We start from the raw sequence: 26987 nt of genomic DNA, 5'->3' as shown, positions 1-26987 counted from the left end.
ATGGAAGAAAAGCTCCAGGCGCATCAGGTGGAGATCGACCCGGATTTCGAGCCGCAGAGCCGTCCCCGCTCCTGCACTTGGCCTCTCCCCCATCCCGACTTGGCGGCGGAGGAGGAAGATGGGGGCGCGGGGGGAACCCCGACGCTGGCGGCCGGCGGGGACGGGGCGGAGAACGCGGTGGCCCCGGTGGAGCGCAGAGTCGCCGCCGCTCCCCCGCCGCCGCCCGGCGCGGATGTGGGGCAGCTCCGCAAGGCCAAGACCTCCCGGCGCAACGCCTGGGGCAACCTCTCCTACGCCGACCTCATCACCAAAGCCATCGAGAGCTCGCCGGAGAAGCGCCTCACCCTCTCCCAGATCTACGACTGGATGGTGCGATACGTCCCCTACTTTAAGGATAAAGGAGACAGCAACAGCTCCGCCGGCTGGAAGGTACCTGACCCCCCTGACCCCAACCCCAGCGCAACTTTGCCCTCTCTCCCGAAGGTGTGCCGGAACGCGGAGGTTCCTCCCGGGGCAGCCGGAGCTTGGCGCTGGCGGGGAGGTTTGGACGATCCCCGCCGTCCTCACAGTTGGGGAGATAAGGGCTCGGTCAAGTTTTGGGTAGAGCACCGCGTGGTGCTGTGTTTTGGAACCGGGGTGAGCTTGTCCCTGTGTCACCCGCCGGCTGCGGGCTGAGGGTCGCAGCGGTGCCGCCGTCCCCCCGGGAGGTCGGGGCGAGGGATGGCGACAAGCAGCGGGGTCGCGGGCGGCTCTCCCCGGCGAGCCAGTGAGTGCCAACCCCGAGTACCGGGTACAGTGAGTGATAACCCCGCCGCCACAGCTCTCCCGGCCCTGCCGTGGGGACCCAACCGTGGCAGGTGCCTGTGTGGCCGGCAGGACAGCCGGAGGGAGGGCTGTCCCCACACAGCTGGCTCCGGACTGGCTTTTACCCGGTGCGTCCCCGCCGGCTCAGCCCCCGCCTTGCCGGGGCCGCGTCCCCCTCCCGGGGGGCCGGGCAGGCAGCGCACGGTCCCTGCGGCTCCGAGCTGGCATTCCCCGGCTCTGGGCTTGGCTGGCACTGTGGGCTCGTTAGGATTCCCTGGCGCAGGCGGTATTCCCCTCTCTGTGAGAGAGGGGATCCATGGCCCCGGCCATGCCGGCCCCGGCTATCGCGGCCCCGGCCATGCCGGCTCCGGCCATCCCGGCCATGCCGGCTCTGGCCATCCCGGCTCCGGCCATCCCAGCTCCAGCCATGCCGGCTCCGGCCATCCCGGCCATCCCGGCCATCGCGGCCATCCCGGCTCCGGCCATCCCAGCTCCAGCCATGCCGGCTCCGGCCATCCCGGCCATGCCGGCTCTGGCCGTCCTGGCTCCGGCCATCCCGGCCATCCCGGCTCCGGCCATCCCAGCTCCGGCCATCCCGGCTCCGGCCATCCCGGCTCCGGCCGTCCCGGCTCCGGCCATCCCGGCCATGCCGGCTCCGGCCGTCCCGGCCATGCCGGCTCCGGCCATCCCGGCCATGCCGGCTCCGGCCATCCCGGCCCCGGCCATCCCGGCCATCCCGGCACCCGCGAGGGCACAGGGGGTGCTGGGTCTGAGGTCACCGCAGCCCCTGCCCCTCCGGCTGGGCTCTGCACTGAAAAGGGGGAAGAGCTCGGCTGTGTCCAGATGGTGTCAGTAAAAAGGAGCCGGTTTCTCTTAAGTCCTCCCCTAAGCCCTGTCACCTCCAGTGTGATTAGTGTGTTACCAGGCTCTGGGGGCTCCCACACCAGCCAGTGGCCCTGGCACGCAGATCCTTGCTCTGCTGGTGGCAGCCAGATCCGGCCCACCCGGGGGTTCTTTCTGGGTGCAAACGGGACTCCTTTGGGGCAGGAAGACTGGACTATGTGGCACCTGTACCGAGGCTGTGGGAGCTGCTGCTGTGTGGAGGCTGGGCACCCACTCCCGATGGGCTGAGTGGGCTGGGGGCAGCTGGTGTCCCCCCGGTGTGGGAAGGGTGTCAGGGCTGCGGAGGTGGCAGGAGGTGGTGCCTGTGTGGGGCCTCTCAAACCCTCTCAAACCTGAGACCTGCACAGCCCAGGCACGTGCTGGGGAAAAGGGTCTCTCAATGCTTGCACTCGTGGGGACAGCAGGGGACATACACTGATGATGTGTCAGGGCTCTGGACCTGGCAGGGCTGGATGAGGAGTGAAGGGATTCCCAGGCAGTCACACGTGTCACTGGTGGCTTCACACTGCGTGGTGTGCAAGGGGGGAGGACAGGCTCAGAGCCCAGCAGGGTCATTTTCAGGGGCTGCTTGCTCAGGGGGGCTCTCCTGTGTGCACTCTGCCGTGGGATGCTCTCCCCTTTCCTGGCCCATCCCTAGCCTGGAGCGCCTCTGCCTGGGCTGTGGGCAGGTGGCTCTGCTGCCTGGGGCTGCTTCCCTCCTGACAGCCTCCCTTGCCCCCAGGTTTGCACTGGGATTTGAGCTCCCCAGCCGGGCTGAGGACTGCCCCGTGCAGTGCCCTGCCTGCACTCTGGGCTGGGCAGAGCTGGGTGCCCTGGAGCCTCTCCTGGTGCTGGTGCAGTGAGGAGCAGAGCCCTCCTCTGCATGGTGGCTTCATCAGACACCAGCATGTCCGGGGTTAAACACCATCCCCACAGCCTGTGGTCCCTCCTGGCTGTTCCCTGCCCAAACCCCCTCGGTGTGCCTTCCCCCAGGTGCCCCCAGGGCACTGAGCTGGTTTTCCCTCTGGCCCCAGCCCTGGCAGAAGCATGGCAGGGCTGCAGCTTTTCATTGCCCAGCATGGCAGGGTCGTAGTGAGGTCTTGCTGCTTCTTTGATTGGTTCTTTCACAGGCTCTTGGTGCTGGACAGAGCAGGATGGGGGGTCTGGGGGGGTCTGGCTGAGGGCCCAGTGTCCCCACAGGCATTGGCTGTGCTGCTGCTCTTTGTGGGATCATGGAATGCTTTGGGTTGGAAGGGACTGTAAAGACAATCCCATCCCACCCCCTGCCTTGGGCAGGGACACCTTCCACTAGACCAGGTTGCCCAGAGCTTGGTGCTGAACACTTCAAATCCCTCTCTTGACTTCTCCAAACCCTCTCTGCCTTGCTCTGGCCCTGGAGGGACCCTCACAGCCAGACCCCTTCCTGTATCCAGCTGGCAGTGGGGATGCTGAATGTGCACCTGGCTGTGGTGTCTGATGTGTCTGTCAGGAATGTGTGCCCTAGGCTGGTGGTTGTCTCTTGAAAGGGAAGGCTGTTGGCAGGGGTTGTATTTTTGGGGTCAGGCCTCTCCTTCTCCACCAGGCTGTGCATTGCAATACATGGATTCATAAAATCATAGACTCTTGGAATGGTTTGGGTTAGAATGGACCCTAAAGCTCATCTCATTCCACCCCCTGCCACGGCCAGGGACACCTTCCACTATCCCAAGCCCTGTCCAGCTTGCCCTTGGTCCCTTCCAGGGTTGGGGCAGCCACATCATTGATGGTGAGGTAAACTGAGGGACAGAACCCAAACACCTCGGCCATGCTGAGCCTTGGGACCAGGACTGGGACCTGTCTGGGTCCGATGGAGAGCAGTGGGGATGCTCTGGCTGCTGATCCTCGGGCAGTGCATCCCCCCAGGCTGAGCTGGCTTGTTGGGCTGGTGCACCAGGAGCTGCTGCTGCTGCTTCCCGATGCAGGGCAGCGGGCGCCCGCTGACTGACAGTTCTGCTTAATTAGGGAGTTGTTATTTTATCAATTCCAAAGCGCTTGAAGTTTTCTGCTCCAGCTCACGCTTTCCTCTTGTTAATGGGAAACCAACACCCTCCGTCAGAAAGGCAGCGGCACTGATGCATTTTAAAGGGTTGTGCTTGCTCCGCTTTGACATCCAAAATATAACAATCAAGCCATCAGCTGGTGGATGCCTGCTTGATGCGGCTCTGACAGCGCTGAAAACCTTAATTTCCCAGCCCTCCTCCTCCTCCTCCTTTACATTGCCCTGTGGGTGGTGTGGGGGCCGGGGCTGCCCTGCAGAGACATCCCCCTGTCCAGTGCCAACGTCCTCCTGCAGGGCAGAACGGAAAGGAATTAAGGAATTAGGGGGGAAGAGGTGTGGAAATGGTGTGTGAGCATGGTCAGAGTTCTCATTGCTGCTTGAGGATTTGGGGCTTTGGGGGACCAGGCTGCTTCCCCCCCCTGCTGCTCCGTGGACCCCTGAGCTATGGCCAAGAGGGAGGGTCCCACTGGGCACCCCAGAGGATCGTTCCAGGGAGCAGCTCCTGCCTCTGTGGCTCTCTCACTGCTGCCACCCCCTCTGGGATGGGGACAGTGCCTCTGGAGCCTTGCCCAGTGCGGCTGGAGAGGCTCCAGCCCAGCCCTGGGAGCAGTGGGTGTGACTGTCCCCTCTGGGAAGGGAGCACCACGGGGGTGTGGGTGCTGCCATGGGGTGGCACAGCAGAGAAGGGTGCAGTCTCAGGGAGGATGGGGTGGCCTGGCTCGCTCCTGGTTGTGCTGGGATCAGCAGTGTGGCTAGCAGCTGGCTCAGGGGGGCTTGGCAGGGCACAGCCCAGGACCTGGCTGAGTGCAGGCTGGCCGCTCAGGGCTCCCCTTGGGCCAGCTCAGCTCGGTCATGGATCCCATCCTCTCCATATATGGAGATTTTTCCAGCAGCAGGGAGAGCCTGGTGCTCCCCGGAGTGCTGCCCTGGGCTGGGACAGAGGGGCTGGGAGAGCCCAGGGAGCTCCTCACCTGGGGGAACCCTCTGCTTCAGCTCCTGCCTCTCCTGTTCCCACAGGTGCAACACCCCTGGATCCCCTCACCCTTTCCCACGGCACAGGCAGGGTCTCTCAGGGTCTCTCAGGGATGGGTGTCTGTCCCCACTTGTCCCCAGCTTCGCCCAGGGATGGAAGACCCCACTCACACCCCCCTGATGTGCTGCAGTGCTGCACTGCTGTGGCTGGGAGGAATCCCCTTTCCTCCTCCCCACCTCATTTTGCTCTCTCCTTTTGGAGGTTTTCATCTTCTGATTTTTTTTTTCCCCCCTCTCTCCGTTCTTCTGGAATCGCTTCTCATGCAGCGCTAACTGCTGAAGTAACACAAACCTGCTAAATGGTCCAGCTTTATGATAGCATAAAAATGATACTACAGAAGCGAGTGGGGCTTTATTAAACCCCAGGGAAAGGCTCCAAATGAACAGCTTGCTCTGCTCTTAGCTTCCTCCCCCCACTTCCCCCTTTATTTTTAATAACCACTGGAATATAAACTACAGTTAAGATCCTGTGGACTGGAAGAGCACTTGCAGCCTGGCATTCTCACCATCCTTGCCCCCCTGGATGTCTGCATGCATCCCTGCCTCTGTTTCCTGGTGCTGGGATGGGAGGAGGACCACCATCCTGGGCTAGGAAATGGATCTGGTAATTAAAAAACCTTGTAAATATTTTTTTAGGGAGGCTGTGGATCGAGCCAGGTGTGTTTTGGGAGTGAGCTGGGGCTCCTTGGCCAGGCTTCCCATCCCAGTGGGGCCCTCACTGGGATGCTGCTGGCACTGGGAAGCCCTTGGGGCTTAAGGAGTGAGTTTGGACTCCTCTCACCTCTGGGTCCTTGCACGGAATTTGCAGGAGGAGGATGAATGTCCCCTCCCCGTGCATCAGCAGGGTCTGGGCATGGTTGGACCCCCATCCCCAGGCTGTCCCCTCCATCCCTGGAGCTCATCCCAGGCCTCACAGCCACTGTGAGTGTCAACCCTGGGGATGCTCTGGAGCTGGATCTGGGTGTCCCCTTGCCCTGACACCCCACTGCACCCCGACCCTGCCTGTGGGGAGTCAGCTGCACCCACCCCCGTGGGCTCCCAGCTCACATTACTGTTAATTACCCTGACCCTTCCCCCGTAGGTGCCTGGTGAGGTGAAAGGCACTTTGGGTTACGGAAGGACACGCGGAGGCTCGCCTGTCTGCTGCTGAGGCTCATTTTGGACAGCATCTGTTCATTATTATGTGGTGCCTTGGCCGGGTGCCAGCCAGGGGAACTGAAAGCCCCGGCACAAAGCTCGCTTTCACCCGCGGCGGGGAGGAGGAGGAGGAGGAGGAGGAGGAGGAGGCAGCCGGCGCTGGGCGGGGAGTCCGGGGACCCCCGAGGGAGGCTGGTGCCTTCCCACCCAGCAGGGATGCTCCAGCATCCCAGGGCATCCCAAGCTGCTGCCTGCTGGGAGCTGTCATAGAATCATAACCAGACTGCTTTGGGCTTGAAGATCATCTTGTTCCAACCCCCTGCCACGGGCAGGGACAACTTCCACTAGATGTGCACCCCTGGGACTATTCTGTCCTGTGGGGTGGGGGTCAGCAGCAGAATGGGGTGATACTGGGGTCTGTGTGGCTGCTGTGCGCTTTGTCAGCAAGGGACTCGTTCTTCCCGTCCCCAGGACCCCCGTGCCACTCCCTGCATCCTTCCGTGCCCAGCAGCCTGGGAGCAGGGCGGCTCTTGGGCTTTTCCACTGGGCTGGTGGCACTTTGTACGCACTGAGCCGGGGATGCAGCAGTGATGCAGCCCAGCTCCTGCTCCCTGGGGCCTGTAGGGCCGAGGAGCTTTCCCAGACAGCCCAGAATGCTGGCAGGGGGCTGGCTGCACCCGGATCCCCTGGTGCTGACAGACACCTGCCTGTGGGGCTGGGCAGATCCCAGGGGGTGCAGGCAGTGATGCTGCCAGGCACCTGCAGTCTCTGTGGGCACGTTTTCTCTCACACATTCCCCTGTGTGCTCCCTCTTGTGCTCCCTCGTGTGTTCCTGCGCCCGGGGTGTGCCGGGCTCCCCACGGATCTCAGCCCACACCTTGCAGGAGGATGCACGTTGGGTGTGCTAGAGTAGCATGAGGAGGACCCTGAAACACTTCAGGTTGGCTCCTATTGACTGCTGCACCTCCCTCCTGCAAGCAAGGGCTGGTGACAGTGTCCCCCTGTCCTTGGGGACCTCGGGGGGACAGTATGTCCTTGGGGACACAGCGTGACTGTGCTTGGGCTGCAGGCAGGGTAGGGGTAACCCACACCGGGGCACTGAGTGCCTTTGATTTACTTGGGATGGGGGAAAAGAAGAAGCCCCACAGTCGAAAGCAGCGCAGCAGAACACAAGAGGCAGCGGCGGGGGGAGCCCCGGGGGCGCCTGGCGCGGCGCCAGCGCGGGGACGCTGCGGAGCAGACACGCCGGGCTGGAGCTGCAGACAGGCTCGTTTCCAGGGACCAGACGGTTATTTTTAACTCACGTTAAGGTAATGCACTGATCTCCTGCCTCTGGGTTCAAAAGTTCACCCCCCCCCTCCGCCTTCCCTAAGATCCCCATTGCTCGCCCACCCCGTGGGGTTCCTCTGCTCGGGCTGTGAGTGACCCCTGGGCAGCACACCCTGGCCCTGCACCCCTGGCACTGCCCACTCCTTCTGGGGAGTCCAGCCCGTCTCCTGCAGCCAGGCTGGCCCTGGGCTGTGGAGGAGACAGCCATTCGTGGTGCTGTGCCAGCTCCCTGCCCAGCCCTGGCGCTGCTGAGATCCCCAAGGAATGTGCAGGGGATGGGTGCTGCGTGCCAGGTCCTGCTGGGAGCCTGATGGGAAAGCCCTGCTCTGCTCTCAGTGCTGGCACTGTCCACTTTCCAGGTCCCCAAACAATTTCCAGCCCTGGCCACACGCACTGGTGGCTGTGCTGCCCCAGAGATCGCTGGCATCTCCTCCAGACTTGCAGGAGTGCCAGGGCAATGTGGGGCTGGCAGGACATGGGTTTCCCCTCCTGGGTGCCCCACAGGAGCGCTGAGCTGCAGCCACCCTACAAACTCAGCGCTCTCAGTGCCTTTCACTAGGCTAGGCTGAGGATTTGTGACCACCTCACCCCCTTTTTTTTTTTTTTTTTTTTTTTTCCTTAAAATACATTTCACAGTGCCACGAGGGCACTGGGGGCATCCATATCACTGCCATGTCACTGGCACCCATGCAGTGCCAGGCTGGGGAGCCTGGAGACGAGCCTGGCACCTGCTCCCAGCCCTCTGCCCAAACCGAATGAAGGGAAAGCAGAGCAGAAACGCCCCGAAACGCGTCAGGTTTGGAGCTGTGATGGATCCTTTCCCCCTGCCCAGCCTCTCTCAGCAGTGCTCCCCAGCAGCAGCAGCGTGTCCGGCCCTGTCCCCAAACGCCCTCTCGCCCTGCTCGTGGCGCCAGCAGTTTGCAGACGGCCGGGAACTCCCCGCACGCCTGAGATGCCTTTTGTCCCCGGCTGTCGCATGGCCGGGCCGCCAGCTGCAGGTGCCGCGCTGCTCCCGGCGATTCCCTGCGCTCGCAGCAGCGCTGGGCTCTGGGGGAATCCAGGCGGAGCTGGGGCTCGCCGAGCGCCTTCCGGGGCGTTTCGCCGCTGTCCCGGCTCGCTGCGGCCGCCGGAGCCAACACTGGGAGCGGAGCCCGGGGCAATGGCGGTGCCGTAATCCGCGATGGGTTCAGCGGGGATGGCACAGCCCGAGCCCCGGGGATGGCACAGCCCGAGCCCCGGGGATGGCACAGCCCGAGTCCCAGAGAGCCTGGCACAGCCTGAGCCCCGGGGCCACTCCCGGGCTGTAACCCTGGCAGAGCCAGGCATCTCCCAGGCACAGGGCCAGTCGCTTTTTGTACAGCGCCAGGAGATGGGAAGGGCTGCCTGGCGTCCCTGCACAGGGACAGGAATGGGGCTGTGGGGACACCAGTGGCTCCACATTGGCTTCTGTGAACGCTGGGACAGTGGGCACCACACCATGGCATTGTGAGGTTTGGAGCATCCCCAAAAACTGGCTGCTGGATGTGTTTGATAGTGCAGGGTTGGAAACATCCAGTAAGGATGGGAGAGCCTGACTGGCACTGCCACCGTGCCTAGAACCCTGCTTGGGTTCTACTTTAGCACTCCTTTAGCAGTGGCTGCTTCCTGCCGTGCTTGCAGGGCACTGGGATCCATCCCCATCCCCATCCCCATCCCCATCCCATCCCATCCCATCCCATCCCATCCCATCCCATCCCATCCCATCCCATCCCACCCCACTGGTGGCTGCTGGAATGGGTTCTGGCAGGATGAAGATGGCCAAGTGCCAGTCTCTGCCCAGCCAGCAGGTTTGGGCACCAGGTTTGGGCAGCCACGGCACCAGCCATCATCTCCTCCCTGCATCCTGGCCCTGCAATGTGTGTGCAGGATGCAGGGAGGGATTCACAACCTTGTGGAGCGACAGACTTATAAATTTTGGCTTTTGTTTCGAGGCTGTCAAACCTATGCCTGTCCCAGGGATGTAAGACAGCATTTTATTGCTGCCTGCTTGATGGTTGTTCCCTTCTCCTCTGTGGCTGTGATTTATCTCTGCACTTTGTGCTGATTGGATTAGAAGTTTAAATGCTAAGGGTGCATAACAATATATTTTTCTTATTAATATTAAAAAATCATTATTGGATTTTTTATAGTTCTGTTTTGAATTGAATCCCCTTGCTTGATTTATTCTCTCTCCCAGAGTAGAATTTAATGCTAATAGGAACAATCATTGCTTTGTTTTGAATCTTTGACTGTTTGGAAAACTTTCCGTGCAAAGGGAAATTACAGCATTATTAAGAGTCCATTAAAAGAGGGTTTGCCCATTGCTGGCTATTACCTGTAAGCTGGAGGGAAAAGAAAAAAGCCAAGACAAGGAGTCTCTTTTTCAGGGTTTCTGCTCACACCCTTGCCGAGGTGTAACACAGTGATGGTGCTGGTTGTTAAAATCGGCTCTGTTCTGTCACAGGGATTAATTTGGGTTGGTGCTGGTTGGTGAAGGTGTGTGTAGCAGAGGAGTTCACAGGTGAAAGGCAGGAGCTGACTGTGGGACTGGGGGGTGGCTCCACTTCCCACCAGATTTCAGGTTTTTAAGGGAAATAGGAGGAGCAGGAGCAGCTCCTGGCTGATGCAGCGTGTCCCCAGCACTGGGGGTACCAGCGATGGAGGATGCTGAGTTCCTCCCTGTGCTGCCCTTTGCCTAGGGGTGCTAAACCTAAACCCTCTGCCCATGCATGGGGACCACCCAGTGCCCAGCCAAGCCCTGGGACCCACCACGTCCTTGTGGTTGTGCCCAGTGTGCCTCATCTTCAGGCGGCAGCGCTGGGCAGAGCCCCACGGGCAGCCCTGGGGAGCAGGGCTGGGACAGGTGGGATGGGACAGGTGGGATGGGGCAGGGCTGGGACAGGTGGGATGGGGCAGGTGGGATGGGGCAGGGCTGGGACAGGTGGGATGGGGCAGGGGACACAGTGCCAGGCAGGTGGGATGGGGCAGGGCTGGGACAGGTGGGATGGGGCAGGTGGGATGGGGCAGGGCTGGGACAGGTTGGAAGGGGCAGGGGCTGGGATAGGTGGATGGGGCAGGGGACACAGTGCCAGACAGGTAGGATGGAGGAGGGGCTGGGCAGGTGGGATGGAGCAGGGGCTGGGCACACGGTGCCAGGCAGCTGGAGACATGCCTGGGGCAGGCACAGCAGCAGCAGGGAGCTGTGCCAGGCTTGGCAGGCAGCAGCAGGGCTGGCAGGGCAGCACAGCCTGCCTGGGCATGGCAGGGCAGGCCTGGGCACCCACGGCCCTGCAGCAGGAGGGTGGGGTGTGAGGTGTGGGGTGTGAGCTGTGGGGTGTAGGGGGCACAGCTGGGAGCAGCAGGAATGTCAGCCCCAGGCATGCAGGGGCTGTGTTGTTGGCATGAACTTCCCTGCAGGGCTGTGCTGTGCTGTGCCAGGCCATCACCCTGCACCCCAAAAACTGCACCTGGCACCCCTCACTCTGCTCCTCAAAATCTGCACCCACTATCCTGCAGCTGCTCCCCATGCTGTGCCTCAATGTCCCCCTTGTCCCTGTGCCAGGGATGGGGGACTGAGCTGGTTTTGCTGCCTGGCTCAGGACACCCCATCTCTTAGGGGGTGGTCTCTCTCTTCCTGCAGGGCTGGATCTGCTCCAGGGCAGGTCAAGCCCCCCCACCCAGCCAGGATTTGCTGCGGGGTCGGGAGCAGCGAGGGGTTAAATGCACTAAAGCCGGTGTGAAACTTTTGGCTGGGGAGCTGCAGGCAGAAAGTGCATTTGTAGCCGCAAGTGGCTGCCTTGAAGACGATCCAGATTTGTCTGGGAGCCGTCTGCTGCTAAAACCCTTTGATCCACTTACTTCTCCCCGGGGAGCTCCCTGCAGCTCTGGTGCTAATGCCCCCGCGGCGACAGGGGCTGAGCTGCCAGACGGATGCAGGGGAGAGAGACCCCCTCCCACCGCCGGGGAAGAGAGCAGCTGCAAATAACGAGGGGAGGGGCAAGGAGAGAGGGGCTGGGGATACAGGAGTGATGCCACCAGGCTTAATTAATGGGAGTGGGAGAGGATTCAGGGATGGAGGGATGGAGGAGGTTTGGCTGATCTCGGGCTGTGGGCAGGGATGGAGGGAGCATTGCCATTGCAATCTTGGGGATTCCCAAGATGCCAGGGTTTGGGGGGATGGTTGTGGTGTTGTGGGGAGGGTTTGCATGCTTGGTGGAGCCCCAGGACTGCTGATCTGGGGGGTCCCAGCCCCAGGGCCGACTGCCCCAGTGCTCAGTGGGCAGATCCTGCTTGGCAGCCAGAGCTGCTGCGTCAGGGGACTCAGGTGAAGTGGCTGAAAGGGGAAGGAGGAGAGGGACAGGCAGGAGGCAATTCCAGTGGGTTAAATGGGATACTGGCAGCTTGGAATCATAGGAACTCTTTTGCTTTGACCACAGAAAATTTTTAAAGATTGGGAAGCTGAAATCAGCTTCTGTACTGGACCTCAAATCACAGAATCCCAGACTGGTTTGGGTTGGAAGGAACCTTAAAGCTCATCCACTGCCACCTCCTGCCATGGGCACTATCCCAGGGTGCTCCAATCCCCATTCAGCCTGGCCTTGGAAACTTCCAGGGATCCAGGGGCAGCCACAGCTGCTCTGGGCACCCTGTGCCAGCCCTGCCCACCGTCCTAGGGAGGAATTTCTTTCCAATATCCCATCTGTCCCTGCCCTCTGGCAGTTAAGCGGAAAATTCCCATTTTCCAGTGGGTGTCAGGCTTGAAGGTTGTGCTCAGCTCTCCCGTGTGAGCAGCTCCATCTCCCACCCTCCCCAGATCCCCAGTGTGGGTGGGTGGGGGTCTCTGGGGGTCCTGGCAGGGCAGCAGTGGGGGGGACAGCATCAGTGGTGGGGCAGGCACCGTGGAGGGACCCCATAACACCCAGGGGTGAGTTATGCACAGAGCACCACCACGGGCTGCCAGTCCGTGCCCGGAGCAGGAGGGGCTGTGGCAGGACGAGGGGGAGGCACTGTGACCTCCTCCCTGCTGGGGCTTGGCGTCTGGGAGCTGCTCAGGAGGCGCTGCCAGCACCCTGCCCACGCTCCTGGGAGGGGGAAAATCCCATCGAGGCGCTGGAGGAGCTGCAGGAGAGGCCAGGGGACGGTCGGGGCTGGGGACAGTGAGGCTGGGGACAGGCAGGGATGGGGACAGCCAGGGATGGGTACAGCCGGGGATAGGGACAGCCAGGGCTGGGGACAGCCAGGAATGGGGACGGTCACTGCTGGGGCCGGGGATGGAGATGGTCACAGCTGGGGACAGCCAGGGCTGGGGACAGCCGAGAATGGGGATAGTCACCGCTGGGGACACCAGGGCCGGGGACGGTCACAGCGGGGTCCCGAGGGCTCTGCGAGGGATGTAGGGCTGGGATGGAGGTGTGAAGGGAGGCGAGCGAGCAGCGAACAAAAGCTGCATTGAGTGACAGAGCGCGGCCGCCAGCGGAGCAGGAGCCCCGCCAGGAAAAACAGGGCCCGGAGCGGGGAGCAGCGAGCACATCGTGTCCCTGGCCCGGCCCCGAGAGCTCGGGACATTCTGTAGCGGGGGAAGCTGGCGCAGCCAGGGCTGGCTCGGGCTGCAGCTGACCCGGGCACGGGCACGGCCGCGGGGGCTCCCTGCACCCACAGACACAGGACACAGACACGGGGGGCTCCCTGCACCCACAGACACAGGACACAGACACGGGGGGCTCCCTGCACTCCCAGACACGGGGGGCTCCCTGCACCCCCTGGCACAGACACGGGGGGCTCCCCTGGGCACAGAGCACAGACACGGGGGGCTCCCCCAAACACAGGGCACAGACACGAGGGGCTCCCTGCACCCCCAAACACAGGGCACAGACACGGGGGGCTCCCTGCACCCCCAGACACAGGGCACAGACACGGGGGGCTCCCTGCACCCACAAACACGGGGGGCTCCTGCACCCCCAGCGGGTCCGGCCGCAGCCTGGGGGCCGGGATGCAGACACGGAGCGGGCGCCGTGCCCAGGAATTCGAGGATGGTTTGCAGGCGGCGCTGCCCGGGCAGCAGCGGCTAATTCGGGCTAATTCAATTACCGCGCCGTGTCACGAAGCCGGCGGTGCGTGGGGGCGGCCGGGGGCCCCCGGGCCGGGGCGGGATGGGGGGTCCTGTCGCCCCCCAGCTCTGCGGGGAGACCCTCAGGCAGGTGTTGTGCCCTGGGGAGCCCCAGCTGGGGGGCTGAGGTGTGACCCCGCTGCTCAGACCCTCAGGAGCGGCTTCCAGAGGGGAAGAGTGGTGAGCAGCTGCTTTCCTGCGGGGATGTGTGACTTCCCATGGTTTCCACACCTCCTCCCTGTGCCTTGCCATCCTCCATCCCGTGTCCTGGCATCTGCTCCAGCCCTGCTGCAACCCCCACCCCCCAGGAACACCCTAAAATTAACATCCAGGGGGGCTGAGGATGGGTCCAGGTCCAGGGCACTGTCACTGCAGCCCAGAGCTGGTTTGTCCTGGTGCTCTGAGCACTGGCTCCTACTGCCTGTTTTTGGGCATTTTGTGACACCCTCCTACCCAGACACTATTTTTTTATGGTTTTATTTCCACGTGTCTGATTCACTGGCAGTGTGGACCCGGGCAGGGTCCCGGGGCCAGGAGCTGCACGGTGAGGCTGATCCCACAGCCCAAGGCATTGCTGCTGGTTGGCAGGGGACAGGTTACTGGGGGCTCCTGCTCCAGAGAAACCCATCAGCGATAAAAACCGGTCCTGAGGGTGCTGCAGGGCCTGCCCGGAGCATCTCCCCTCCCTGCTCGCTGCAGGAGGGCAGCTGCTCCCTGTGCTTTGGGTGAGTGGGGCCGTGGCAGCGCGGGGTGGATCCGGACCTTCCCTTGGCTGGGATCAGGACCGGCTGCCTCGGCAGCTCTGGCTGATGTAATTTTTGCCATTACAGCTAAAACTGCTCTACCTCGGGTGGCAAACTCCCCCAAGGCAGGCAGGAGGGGTTGTTGTGTTCCTGTTGCTTTGCAGCAGCCTACAGGGACCCCGCTGCCTCCCCAGGGTGGCCCCAGCCTGCTTCCTCTCCTCCTCCTCCTCCTCCTCCTCCTCCTCGGGCTGCCTGTGCTGGCTGAGTCCTTCCCAGAGCTGTGCTTGGGGGGCACAGGCTGCACCACGAATTGCCCCTGGGCTGTTGTTCCCCCAGGTCCTGCTGGGTTTGTGCCTGTTCTGGCAGCATCCCTGCATCCTGCTGCCTCAGCCCGGGGACCACTGCAGAGGCTGTGGCTTTCCTGTCACCCTGTGTGATCAAACAGAGATGGGGGACACCCTGCCCAGGGTGATGGTGGTAGAGTTTGGGACACTGGGAGAAAGCTTGAGGCGTTCCTGGTGCTCCTGAGCCCCTGGAGGGGAAGCAGAGGCTGTGGTTGAGCTGGTGGCAGAGGTGGTGGAGGATGCAGAGCTCCCCTCCATGGGTGGGCTCGCTTCCACATTGTTCTGTGCAGATCCAGGACGGGGGGCAGGGAGCAGAGTGCTCAGAGCTGGGGCTCAGTGTCTTCTCCGTCCCTGCTCCCCCAGCCCAGGTGGGATGGCAGTGTCCCCAAGGTGACAGTCCCCTCCCCATCGCCTCAGCAGTGCCCGGGGGGGATGGCAACGGGAGAGCCAGCCTCAGTGCCCCCAGGGCGTGTGCCACAGGGCAAACCCCACAGAGCCCAGCCCGGGGGCTGCAGGCAGGTGAGGCTGGGCTGCCAGGCCCCGCCCCAGCACCCACCTCACCTGCAGGATGTCGCCTGCTGTTTCCCTGGCAACGGCAGTGGCATCCCGCGCACCTCGGGCAGAGTTTCCCTGCATCCCCTGCGATGTCAGCCCTGTTTCCCGGGTAACCCAGCATCCAGGAGCTCTGCCAGGCAGGTCTGGGGGTCCCCAGCTGCCTCTGCTGTGCCCAGCCACTGCATTTACAGCACTGGGGAAGGGCCGTGCTGGGGGGGCCCAGGGTGGACTTGGGTGGCTGGGGACAAGCTGACAAGTCCCAGAGCTGCTCTTTCTGAGAAAGAATGAGGCATGAGCTGGGCAGATTTGGGGGAGCAGGCAGCCCTGTCACGACAGAGCTCAGCCCACACTCTGCTCACTGCAGGTGCGTCGTGGCTCTGCTGAGTGTGGGGAGCCACGGGCAGCTCGGGGTGAGAGGAAAAGCGAGGCTGTGCACAGGGCTGGGGACTGTGTCTGGGCAGCCAGAGTTCCCAAGGGATGCTGGCAAGTGTCCAGGACAGCTGGCCACTCCTGGCCTCCCCAGGGTAACTGGGAGGGCACTGGTGAGGTGGGTGAAGCATCCCAGTACAGGCTGGAGCTGGGGTGTTTGCCTGCAGCTGATGGTGCCCTTCATGCCATGAGCCCACCCAGGGGTGAGTGTCGAGTGTCCCCCATGCTCTGTGTCCCACTCCCAGTGGTGTGTCCTCTCATTCCAGTGGAAAGTCCCCCACTCCCAGTGCATGTCTTGGGGGGACCAGCCGCCCCCTAAGCCCCACGGGTCAGGGCTCAGAGCCCAGGGCAGGGGAGGCTGGGAGCCTCCCAGCATGGGCAGTTCCAGTGCTCTCTCCAGCAGTGGATGCAGAGCCAGGAAATTCCCCTGCTGAGGCTGCAGCGCTCAGCCCTGCCCAGGGAATGTGTTTGGATGAAATTGGAGCCTGCAGTGAAGCCCTGGCCAGGATTTCCCCGTGGATCCTGTGCTGTGCCCCGTGTGCTGGGCTGGGAGCTCCTCTGGGGTGTTTTTGGGAGGCACAGCCCTGCTGGCAGCCAGTCCCTGTGCCAGCACCGAGGGGATGCAGCCAGCCCGTCCTGCCAAACCCCCTTTTCCCACCCATCAGTGGGGCTGTGCTCACCCCATGAGCACCAATGAGGTTGTGGGTGATACCAGGGGTCTGTGGGGCGGTACCAGGAGCCCAGGTGACAACAGGGATCTGTGGGGTGACACCAGAGATCCATGGGGTGACACCAGGGGTCCTGGGCTCAGCCACAGCAGTCATGGGCAGAGCTGTGCTCAGTGGGTGCCTGGGGATTTCTGGGTGCTGGGAGTGCCTGGGGAGCACTGGAGTGTGTGACTGTCCTGCCTGGGGGGGCTTTAACCCTGGCACAAGGACATCCCTGGCACAAGGACATCCCTGGCACAAGGCCCTGCACATTCTGGGGCACAGGAGGGGGGCTTCAAGCCCACCCTTGGGCAGCTGCTGAGCACGGGGGAAGGCTCCCCTCCTCCTCCTCCCTGCTGCTGCTCCTGGCTGGCTGTGCTGTGAGTAAGCACAGGCAGTGGGACAGCAGCCCAGAGCTGCGGGGGCGGCAGGGGGTGTCTGTCAGGAGCAGGTGCAGAGCAAATGGAACAAAAAGGGGTCAGCTGAGTCAGCAGGGCTGGCAGGGACACGGGAGGGGGGCCGGGGTACAGGGGGGCTGTTAGTTTTGGTGCACCCATGAGGGTGTGACCACTGCAGTGTGTGACACCCCGCTGCAGGCTGGGGACATCCCGGGCAGGGCTGTGACCCCCCCGGGCTGGGGCAGGGCAGGGGGGTGTTCTTGCAGCCCCCTGGGATGGTTTTTACATGTCCCCACCACAGCTTTGCCTTTGGCTCCTGCCCAGCACCCAGCGCCCTCCCGAGCTGTGGGTGCCACCCCAGGGCTCTGCAGTGGGGAGTTCTGTGGGGGTCTCACAGCATCATGGTTTGGGTTTGAAAGCCCATCCAGTCCCACCCCCTGCCATGGCAGGGACACCTTCCACCAAACCAGGGAGTTCCAAGCCCTGGGACTCCTCCAGGGATGATTTGAAGGGTTTTGGAGGGTTTCTGTGTGTGCTGGCACGGGGGGCTCTGGCTCCAGGGCTGAGTGAGGAGGGGGCTGGACCAGCCCACGGTGTGTGTGGCACTGGGCTGGGCTGTCAGCACTGAACAGCAGCTTGGGGACAGCAGGGACAGCCCAGAGCCTGCTGGGTGCCATGGGCTTGACCAGATGGACTCGACCCCACCATTGGCTGGGAACTGCTCCTTATTTTCAGAGATGTTTTTTAAATAGTGCTTCTTGGCACATTTCTGCTCAGCAGGTCCCCGTGGTGAGGATTTTCTCCCTTAGAGGAATCACTGAACCCTCCCCTGCTCCACCCTCTGGGCCTGAAACTTGCAAACTGGTACAAACATTTGTTTGCTTGAGCAACTGGGATTTATATATATATATATTTTTTTTTTTTAATTTTTTTTTTTTTAATAAAGCTGTTCCATGAAGAATCTCTCAGCCAAGGGCATTTGGTGGCAGGGATGTCCCTGCTGTCCTGGCCACCCCTCTTTCCCCCATCCCCCCCAGGGCTGAGAGCCCTGAGTTCTCCCAAGCTTTTGCCATCTGTGCTTGCTGGTGGTGGGATGAAATCTCTTGCAGGAAGAAATTCCTCCCTGTGAGGGTGGGCAGGCCCTGGCACAGGTGCCCAGAGAAGCTGTGGCTGCCCCTGGATCCCTGGAATTCCCCAGGGCCAGGTTGGGTGCTGGGCCTCCCTGGGGTCTCTCAGCAGGATTTGGTGTGCCTTGCCAGGGAATGGGAGCAGCTCTGGGGCACCCCCTGTCCCCAGCCAGCCCCAGTGCCAGCAGGGAGATAAAGTGGTACCCAAGGAGAAGGGAGTACAGCTGCTTTAATGATTCAGCTGTGGTGAGAACTTGGTGTGGAGGAAATTGAACTCAGGGGAAAAAATCCTGTAATTTCATGCAAAAATTACATGGCAGCTCCGGGTGATTTAGTGCAGCTATTGTGGTGGCCAGCTCTGGGGTGTCATTAGAGCATCATGGGGTAAGTGGCTGCTGCTGGAGAGGGTCCTCCCAAGGCATCTCACCTGTTGGAGGGGTCTGGGTGGGCAGGGAGAGCTGAGGGTGGGTTTTGTCCCCAAGGCTGACGTGCCTTGGCTGGATGTGGGCACCTTGTGAGCAGCCCAGGCTGTGGTGGCACCTGAGGCGAGCTGGGGCTGTGAAGGGAAGGGCAGAGTCTGACCTGTGCTCAGCACCCCAGTGCCCCCCAGCATCATGTGGGGCTGGCTGAGAGCTGGGCAGGCAGTGGGATCTGCACAGATCCCCAGGGCTGGGCTGTGCCTGCTGGCACTGACAGGTGCCCTGGCACAGCCCAGGGCAGGTGGCTCAGCTGCTTCCAGCTCTGAGGGTGAGTGGGTGCCCATGCCAGGGCCACAGAGCTGAGAGGGGAGCACAGCAGCTCTTCCCCTCTGGCAGCATTCCAGGCAGGGAGACAGGACACAAGGGGGTGGGCAGGGTCCTGGATGTCCCTGCAGGGTCCCCACAGCCAGGCAGGGAGTGGGGCCAGCCCATCACTGTGTCCCTGGTGCCAGAGCGTGCTGCAGCCGGGTCCTGTGTGCCCACAGCTCCGTGGGGCTCCTGCCCCCTTGCAGGGAGTGGGGGAAGGCTGGGCTCTCCTGAAACACCCCCCAGTCCCTCAGGGGGCTCCCCAGCTCCCCAGCCCTGCCGTGTCCCCCGAGGGAAGGTGTGCCTGCTTGTTATCACAGCCCTGCTCCGATCTAATGAGCCCCGCGGGGAGTGCCTGGGGCAGGAGGGGGTGCCGGGGCATTGGCAGGGCTGTGGTTCTGCAGGGGCACAGGGATCCCTGCCCTCCTCATCACCCCCGGGCTCCTCTTCTGCCCCTTCAGCCCCCTGATTGACGGGTGGGCAGCACAGCCCCTCGGGGTGGTGGGGCAGGACCCTGTGGGGTGCTGGGACCACTCTTCTGGTCCTGTCCTGAACCAGGCTGGGAACTGCTGCGGCTGGAGGAGAGGGTGTCACACAGAGCCCCAGCACAGCCAGGGCAGGTCTGGGGCTGTTCTGGCCCCATCAGGAGAAGCCCAAGGCAAGGGGCACCTTTGTGCAGCTGTGGTAGCTGGGTTGACAGTGCAGGTGTCACCCGGGGGTGGCAGAGGGACGCGGGCAGGGGGTGGCACAGCCTGGCCATGGTGTGCGACCCCAGCCCCGCTCCCGCATCCCAGACATGAGCTCGCCTGGCATCGTGGGTCCGTGTGCCCCACGGAGGCACGGCTGGACCCCGAGGGGGCTCCGACAGGGCCGGGGGATGCTCGGGGGGGTTCCAGGCTGAGCAGGGGACCCCGGCAGCCCCAGCCGCAGCTGTCGCTCGGCTCTGGCACACCCCGGGGGTGATTAGCGCTCCCTAATGAGCTGCCGGCGGCGCTGGGAGCGCGGGGGGAGGCGGGGATGCTCCGGCCGTGCCGCCCCGGGCTCCTCGCGTGTCAGACACCTGCGGCCGCGGCCCCTCGCGCCTCTAATGGGCATTTGGTTCAATTAGCAGCACGTCAGCCCCGCTCTGCTCAGCCGGAGCGCTGACCCGAATGCGCTGCCTGAGCTCGCTGCCGCCGGCGAGACCCCCGCGGCGGGGGGCGGCTGCGTCCCCCTGCCCCGACTGTGCCCCTGCCCCTGCTTCTATCCCTACTCCTGCCTCCCCCTGCTCCTGCTTCTATCCCTGCCCCTGCTCTGCGTCCCCCTGCCCCGACTGTGCCCCTGCCCCTGCTCCTGCTTCTATCCCTACTCCTGCCTCCCCCTGCTCCTGCTTCTATCCCTGCCCCTGCCCTGCTTCCCCCAGCCCCTGCTTCTATCCCTGCCCCTGCTTCCATCCCTGCCCCTGCTTCTATCCCTGCCCCTGCTCTGCGTCCCCCTGCCCCGACTGTGCCCCTGCCCCTGCTTCTATCCCTGTCTCTGCTTCCATATCTGCCCCTGCTTCTATCCCTGTCTCTGCTTCCATATCTGCCCCTGCTTCTGCTTCCATCCCTGCCCCTGCCCTGCTTCCCCCTGCCCCGACTGTGCCCCTGCCTGTGCCCCTGCCCGTGCCCCTGCCCCTGCTTCTATCCCTGCCCCTGCCCTGCTTCCCCCAGCCCCTGCTTCTATCCCTACTCCTGCCTCCCCCTGCTCCTGCTTCTATCCCTGCCCCTGCTCTGCGTCCTCCTGCCCCGACTGTGCCCCTGCCCCTGCTTCCATCCCTGCCCCTGCTTCCATCCCTGACCCTGCTCTGCGTCCTCCTGCCCCGACTGTGCCCCTGCTTCTGCTTCCATCCCTGCCCCTGCCCTGCTTCCCCCAGCCTCTGCTTCTATCCCTACTCCTGCTTCCCCCTGCCCCGACTGTGCCCCTGCCCCTGCTTCCATCCCTGCCCCTGCCCAGGGGATGGTGCCAGGAGGTAGCTGGCGCCCGCAGGCAGAGCCATTTTTTGGGTGACTGATGTTTTTGGTGGTGTCACCATTGACTGTCCCTGTACATCCTCCCCAGGGGTGAAGCCCCATTGAGGCATCGCTGACAACCTCTGCCCTCTGGAATATTTCCTCCAGGAGTTGCAATTTTTATGTACAAGAAATGAATAAGCATCAATTAACCCCTGGAGCCGTCCTTGTGCTGCTGGCAGAGCTCTTGTTGCCTTGTCCCTGTCCCTGCTTCCTCCTGTCAACGGTGTGAGAATCCCCACCGGGTAACAACCCACGGGAGCCTTTGCTGGATGGCCCAGCAGCCTGGACAGACAGACAGACAGCCCCTGACACACCCTGACACGGGGGTCTCTGAGGGCAGGGCTGTCAGGTGTGGGGAGTTTGCTTGGAAAACCCTTGGTGCTGGACAGACAGCGCGGAGAGGTGGCAGTGGTGGGGACAGCAGAGGGGTGCAGGGGATGTGACAGGCATGGGGAGGCCCACGAGCGCCCTGTTTCTGTCCCCAGCTCTGGCCAGAGCCTGCTCCTGCTCGAACTGCAGCCCTTTCCCTGCACCCTGCTCTCCTCAGGGCACGCAGAGGGGAGTCCAGCCCCACTCCCTGCACCCCGACCCCCGTGGGCACCCCGAGGCTGGGCGGGACCCCGGGAGCTGCTGCCCGGGGTGGGGATGGGCAGCGCTGCCTGCTTTGGGGTCCGTCACCTGTCTGGGTGGCTCATTCGGGGTCCGAGGTTCATCTCGGGGGTCATTTCGGGAGTCCGGCCTCGGGGAACGGCTTCCGGCACCCACTGCATCATCAGCATCATCATCATCATCATCATCACTGCCAGATGCCCATTGACAGTCAAGTCACTCTCCCCGACAATGGGTCCGGCTAATCCTTTTACAATGGGACTAATTGCTAATCAGACCGATTTCACACTGCCTGTTCCCCTGACAATGAGGCTCGCCGGAGGAGGGCTCCGGGGGGGTGAGGGGCTCCGTGGGTGCCCACAGCCCCCCCGCCGGCCCGCAGCAGGACCAGCCCCCGGCAGACGGGCACCGGCACCGCCCTGGGCTCTTCCAGCTTGGCAAAGGCTCCGGCAGCTGCTGGCCGGGGGCTGGCACGGGCTCAGCCTCGCCCTGCCCTGGTGCCAGCCAGGGCTGAACAGGGGTCCGGTGCACCTGCAGCCACTCCTGCTCCCTAGAGCATCCCTGTTCCCTCGGCAGAGCTGCGGGGAGTGCCGGGGTCAGCCTGGCACGGGCTGGGGTCACCATGGCACGGGCTGGGGTCACCTTGGCACGGGCTGGGGTCACCATGGCACGGGCTGGGATCACCCTGGCACGGGATGGGGTCACCCTGGCACGGGATGGGGTCACCTTGGCACGGGCTGGGGTCAGCCTGGCACGGGATGGGGTCAGCTTGGCACAGGCCGGGGTCACCCTGGCACGGGCTGGGGTCACCATGGCACGGGCTGGGGTCACCCTGGCACGGGATGGGGTCAGCTTGGCACGGGCTGGGATCACCCTGGCACGGGATGGGGTCAGCCTGGCACGGGATGGGGTCAGCTTGGCACGGGCTGGGGTCACCCTGGCACGGGCTGGGGTCACTATGGCACGGGCTGAGGTCACCCTGGCACGGGATGGGGTCACCTTGGCACGGGCTGGGGTCAGCTTGGCACGGGCTGGGGTCACCTTGGCACGGGCTGGGGTCACCCTGGCACGGGATGGGGTCACCTTGGCACGGGCTGGGGTCAGCTTGGCACGGGCTGGGGTCACCTTGGCACGGGCTGGGGTCACCCTGGCACGGGCTGGGGTCACCCCGACATAGGCTGGCTGTGAGCTGGGGACCGATGCCCTTGCCCGGTGCTGTTGGGGATTTGGTTCCCGGGGTTGCCCGGCCGTGTGGGGCTGAGCCACGGGAGCGGGCTGGGCTGGCAGAGGTGACAGAGGTGACACGGGGACAGAGGGCACGGGGAGGGCTGCCCTGCAGCGGTGCGGGTCGCTGTAAGAAGTGCTGCAGGGCACGGACTGGCACTGGGATTGGCACCATCCTTTCCTGACCTCAGGGCACCTTTGTCACTGCTGCCAGCCCTGCTGTCCCGCGTGTGTCCCCACCTGTGCGTCCCTGCCAGCGGGGCTGGGGGTCGCTGTGTTTCCGGGGGTGAGGCAGGTCCCTGCCTGGCTGCTGCTCATCAGCTCCTGCCCGCCCAGCGCAGCCCCCGCCCCGCTCCGTGCGCCCCAGCCGCGGCCAGCCGAGCGTGTCGGGGTGCTAATGAGGAGAGAGCCGGGTGCGCTGCACCTTGCACATAATTGCTGCTGTCTTCTGGCTCTTAATGAAGCTGGGCTGCAGGAGAAGCAGCAGCCTCCCCTTCTCTCCCTCGGGCAGCCTGACCCTGCCAGCCCCGTCCCCTCCCGCGGGGGTGCAGGGTGCCCTGTGCTCCCGCTGGGGTGGGAGGGGGCTGCAGCACAGGATGCTGAATGTCACCCGCATCCAGCTGTGACATGCCCGTGCTCTGCATGGCAGCTCCATCCCTGCTACACGGGCTGCAGCATCTCCTGCCTCCTGAGCTGAGCAGACCTGGAGGGACTGTGGCCATGGGGGTCCCCAGTCCTGCCAGGGGCCCAGCAGGGACTGGGCATCGCTCCAGCAGAGCCCAGCTTTGGCATCCCCAGCTCCCCACTCCTGTGGGTGCAGGGCAGCGCCGTGGGGCTGGGCTGGCTGGTGACAGCCACGTGCTGTGCTTCTGTCCCTGCTGCCTGAACGGTGGCTGGGTCGTGGATGGGAGTTGGGATCACCCTGTGGTTTAAGGAGAGGTGCTGGAAGGGTCAGGGGACTCTCCCTGCCAGGAAAGCTTGACTTGCTTTGCTTGAAGGTGGTGAGCATTGGTTGGGCAGCTGTGCCCCAACCACCCCCTGGGCCCCCTCCCCAGCCGTGCAGGAAGGGGTTAATGGCTGGCCCATACCTGCAGTTGCATTTTAAAGATGTGAAATTAAAGCCCGTAATTTATTCTCCCCACACACGAAGGAGCAATTAGTTCTAAACACGGCTTAATCAGTCAGTGCGAGATTGATTTCTGTAGACTTGGATTTGGTGGCTGCTGGCGAGGAGCCAGCCTGGGAGCAATCTCCAAATAAATGAAGTGCAGAGAAGTAAGCCATTACATAATATGATAGATGAGGCTGGAGCTCACTTGCCTCTTCATTAGTATTCCACTGTACACCACAACAGCACCAAACTTTCTCCCCTGTACCGTGGGTTCCTCCCCCTCCTCGTCCTTCTGCCCCTCCTGCAGCTGGGAAGGGCTGGGGAGGTTCCTCCCCTCTCCAGCAGCCCCCGGGCAGCCCCGAGCCTTGGGGCAGGGCTGAGGGCAGCCCCACAGCCTGAGGGTACCCGAGCATCCTGGGCAGGGGATGTGTCCCTGTCACCTGAGCCAGCCGTGCAGGGAGCCACACTCAGTCCTGCTCACGGGGGGGACAGACCTTTGGGGACAGGGTCACACATGGTGCCAACAGGTTGTTTTGGGCTGTGCTGGTGCTGCACAGGGTGGAGGGCAGCCCGTTCTGAATGATAGCAGGTAGGGGAAGAGGCTTGGAGTCCACTGCAAAGGGTTGTTGCCCAAAGGGATTCCCTCTGCCTGTGGAGCTGCTGGGCTGGGATCTCCACAGGGGTGCTGGCTGTGCTAGGAGCATCCTGTGGGGTAGTGGAGCTGGGCTGGGAGGGATGGAGAAACCCTGGACCTGTGTGTGGTCCTCGTCACTGCATTTGTTGCCTCTTCACCTTGTCCCTCTGCAGGCTCCTGCCAGGGAAGGAAGGTCCCTGAGAGCTGCAGGTCCCTGGGACATGTGCTAAAGAGACTCCCTGTCCCTGCCCTGGCAGGAATTGTGCCAAAGACAGAGCTGGGAGGTGCAGCAGAGGGCTGTGACCCACGGGATGTGGGAGGGACCTGCCAGCTGAGCTCCCAGCCCCAAACCCTTCAGGGGATGGAGCCCAGGTGTCCCACAGTGCCCCATGACCCCCCAGCCCCCTGGGCATCCCTTTCCTTGGGGGTGCTGACCCTGCCCCTGTCCTTGCTGTCCCCGCAGAACTCCATCCGGCACAACCTGTCGCTGCACACCCGCTTCATCCGCGTGCAGAACGAGGGCACCGGCAAGAGCTCCTGGTGGATGCTGAACCCCGAGGGCGGCAAGACGGGCAAGACGCCGCGGCGGCGCGCGGTGTCCATGGACAACAACAGCAAGTTCCTGCGCATCAAGGGCAAGGCCAGCAAGAAGAAGCAGCTGCAGGTGACGCAGGAGCGAGGGGAGGACAGCCCGTCCTCGCAGCAGGCCAAGTGGTCGGAGAGCCCCGTGTCCCACGCCAGCGACGAGTACGACGCCTGGGCGGACTTCAGGACGCGGGCCAACTCCACGGCCAGCACGCTGAGCGGGCGCCTCTCGCCCATCATGGCCAACCACGAGCCCGACGAGCTGGAGGAGGATGATGGCACCCCCTCCTCCCCGCTGATGTACCCCAGCCCCTCCAGCACCATGTCTCCCTCCCTCAGCACCCGCTGCTCCGTGGAGCTGCCCCGGCTGACCGACCTGACCGGCACCATCAGCCTGAACGAGAGCCTGGGGGAGAGCATGCTGGAGGACCTGCAGGACGGCTACAGCATGAGCCCCTCCCAGCAGCTGCCCCCGGCCGCCCTGCGGCAGCGCAGCTCCAGCTTCACCTTCAACTCCAAGTGCTCCAGCATGGGGGACGCCTCCAACACCTACTGCGGGACCATCTACAGCCAGCCAGCCATGAGCCTCATGCGCCGCCTGCCCATGCAGACCATCCAGGAGAACAAGCAGGCCACCTTCTCGCCCGTCAGCTCCTACAGGAACGCCTCGCTGCAGGAGCTGCTCTCCTCCATCTCCTACGCGCACAAGGAGAGCATGGTCCCGGGGGGGGAGCTGCCCCTGCCGCAGGCCAGCCCCATGGTGCCGGCCCGTGGCCACAGACACAACCCGCTGCTGTGCGGGGCCGGGGAGCAGGGCCTGTCCCCCTACCCGCCCCACCCGGGCTCTCTGATGAAGAGCAACGCGTTGTACCACCCGTCATCAGCCGGCCACCACCCTGCGGTCAACACCAGTGCCTTAGCCAACCCCGTCAGCCTTATGAGCCTGCCCGGTGACTCGTGCGGCGTGACGGCCGTGCCGCACCACGGGCACCTGCATTCCTACGCCAGTAACCAAGGGGCACACATGAGCTTGCTGGATTCGCTGCAGGGCCCCTACCCGGGGCCCGGCCACCCCCCGGTGTTGGGCCAAGACAGGTTCCCAGCAGACCTGGACCTGGACATGTTCAACGGGAGCCTGGAGTGCGACGTGGAGTCCATCATCCTGAATGACTTTATGGACAGCGACGAGATGGACTTCAACTTCGACTCGGCGCTGCCGCCGCAGAACGGGCTGAACGTGCCCGCGCTGCCCGGGGCGCCGCAGCCCACGAACCAGAGCTGGGTGCCCGGGTGAGCCCGCCCCGGCCGGGCTCGCCGCTGGGAAGCCACGAGGGGAACATTGAGACTAACTTTTTTTTTTCCTTTCTCTTCTGCCTTTGTTTGTTAAGATGGGCGAGAGCCATCGGGCTGAGCTTGAGGTCGAACACGGAACACAAACCGGAGGGTCAAATACTGAGATGGGGGAGGACCTCCAGCCCCACGTGTGCCCGGTCTGCAGGTCCTGCCAGCGTCCTCTGGAGGATACAGGGCAGGTGGGTGGGAGAGGCAGCCAGAGCCAGGCAGATCCAGGGGGGAGCAGGCAGGGAGAGCCTTTTCAGACAGTCCCAGTGCCCCATGGCAATGGTGCCAGCTTGATTTGCCCTTGGGCTGGGTGGCAGAGTGGTGACGGCTGGTGGTGTGGTGGTGTGGGACCCTCCCTGCGTGGGCATCCCCCCTGGGAAGGGGCTCTTCTCTGAGCCACCTTGGGAAATGAGTCCTGAGTAGAAGTGTCAGGAGTGGGGACCCTGCCCCAGGGCAAGGAGGGGCTCATGGCCCCCCAGTCCTGGTGGAGAGCAGCGCTCTCTCCCCTGCGGGTGAGCTCGTGTGGCTCCAGGCAGGTGTTCTTACCGAGCAGTGATGATTGCAGTCAGCAGCCCTGGGAGCAGCATCTCAGCAGCCTCCAGGGCCTGAGGGTGCCAGGGGAAGGCTGCAGCCCCTGCCTGGGACAGGGGGCACTCCAGGGGGGTCCTGCTGGGCGTGAGGGTCCCCTGAGCTGGAGGCTCAGGGGCAGCTTGCAGGGGCGGGGAGGGGGGCATATTTATTTGATTTCATGCACTCTTTTGCCATTGAGTTTTTGCATTGGAAGGAAGAAAGGGTCGAGCTTAGGGAGAGGAGAGAGAGGCCATGAGCAGTGCTGATGGCTGTGTCCCATCCCGTGGCTCATCGTGGCTTGGCCATGGGAGGGTGTTGGGTGATGGGGTGGAAGCTGGGGGGCTGTGAGGTGGGTCATCCTCGAGGAGGGGCTGTGTGTGTGTGTGAGGAGGGGAGGGATGTGGTGGCCAGGCCTCTGGATGCAGTGTGGGGTCCCTCCTGCTCCA

At 63.4% G+C, this 26987-nt stretch overlaps 1 protein-coding gene across 1 annotated transcript; it reads left to right on the top strand.

Annotated features, from left to right (window-relative positions):
• FOXO6 (forkhead box O6) lies at nt 1-26613 on the top strand. The gene is made up of 2 exons (XM_056509344.1): nt 1-429; nt 24509-26613. Exons 1-2 carry the CDS (start codon nt 1-3, stop codon nt 25922-25924), a joined length of 1845 nt encoding a protein of 614 aa, XP_056365319.1. The 3' UTR covers nt 25925-26613.
• The last annotated feature ends 374 nt before the right edge of the window (nt 26614-26987 follow it).

Source organism: Oenanthe melanoleuca, chromosome 23, assembly GCF_029582105.1.
Source record: "Oenanthe melanoleuca isolate GR-GAL-2019-014 chromosome 23, OMel1.0, whole genome shotgun sequence".
Taxonomy (NCBI): Eukaryota; Metazoa; Chordata; class Aves; order Passeriformes; family Muscicapidae; genus Oenanthe; species Oenanthe melanoleuca.
This window is presented reverse-complemented; position numbering and strand designations above follow the sequence as displayed.

What these genes read in the sequence shown, in the direction of transcription:
- FOXO6 (XM_056509344.1), top strand. Translation starts at nt 1, where the DNA reads ATGGAAGAAAAGCTCCAGGCGCATCAGGTGGAGATCGACCCGGATTTC. An exon ending in ACAGCTCCGCCGGCTGGAAG is followed by an intron (nt 430 to 24,508) that starts GTACCTGACCCC and finishes CTGTCCCCGCAG; the next exon opens with AACTCCATCCGGCACAACCT.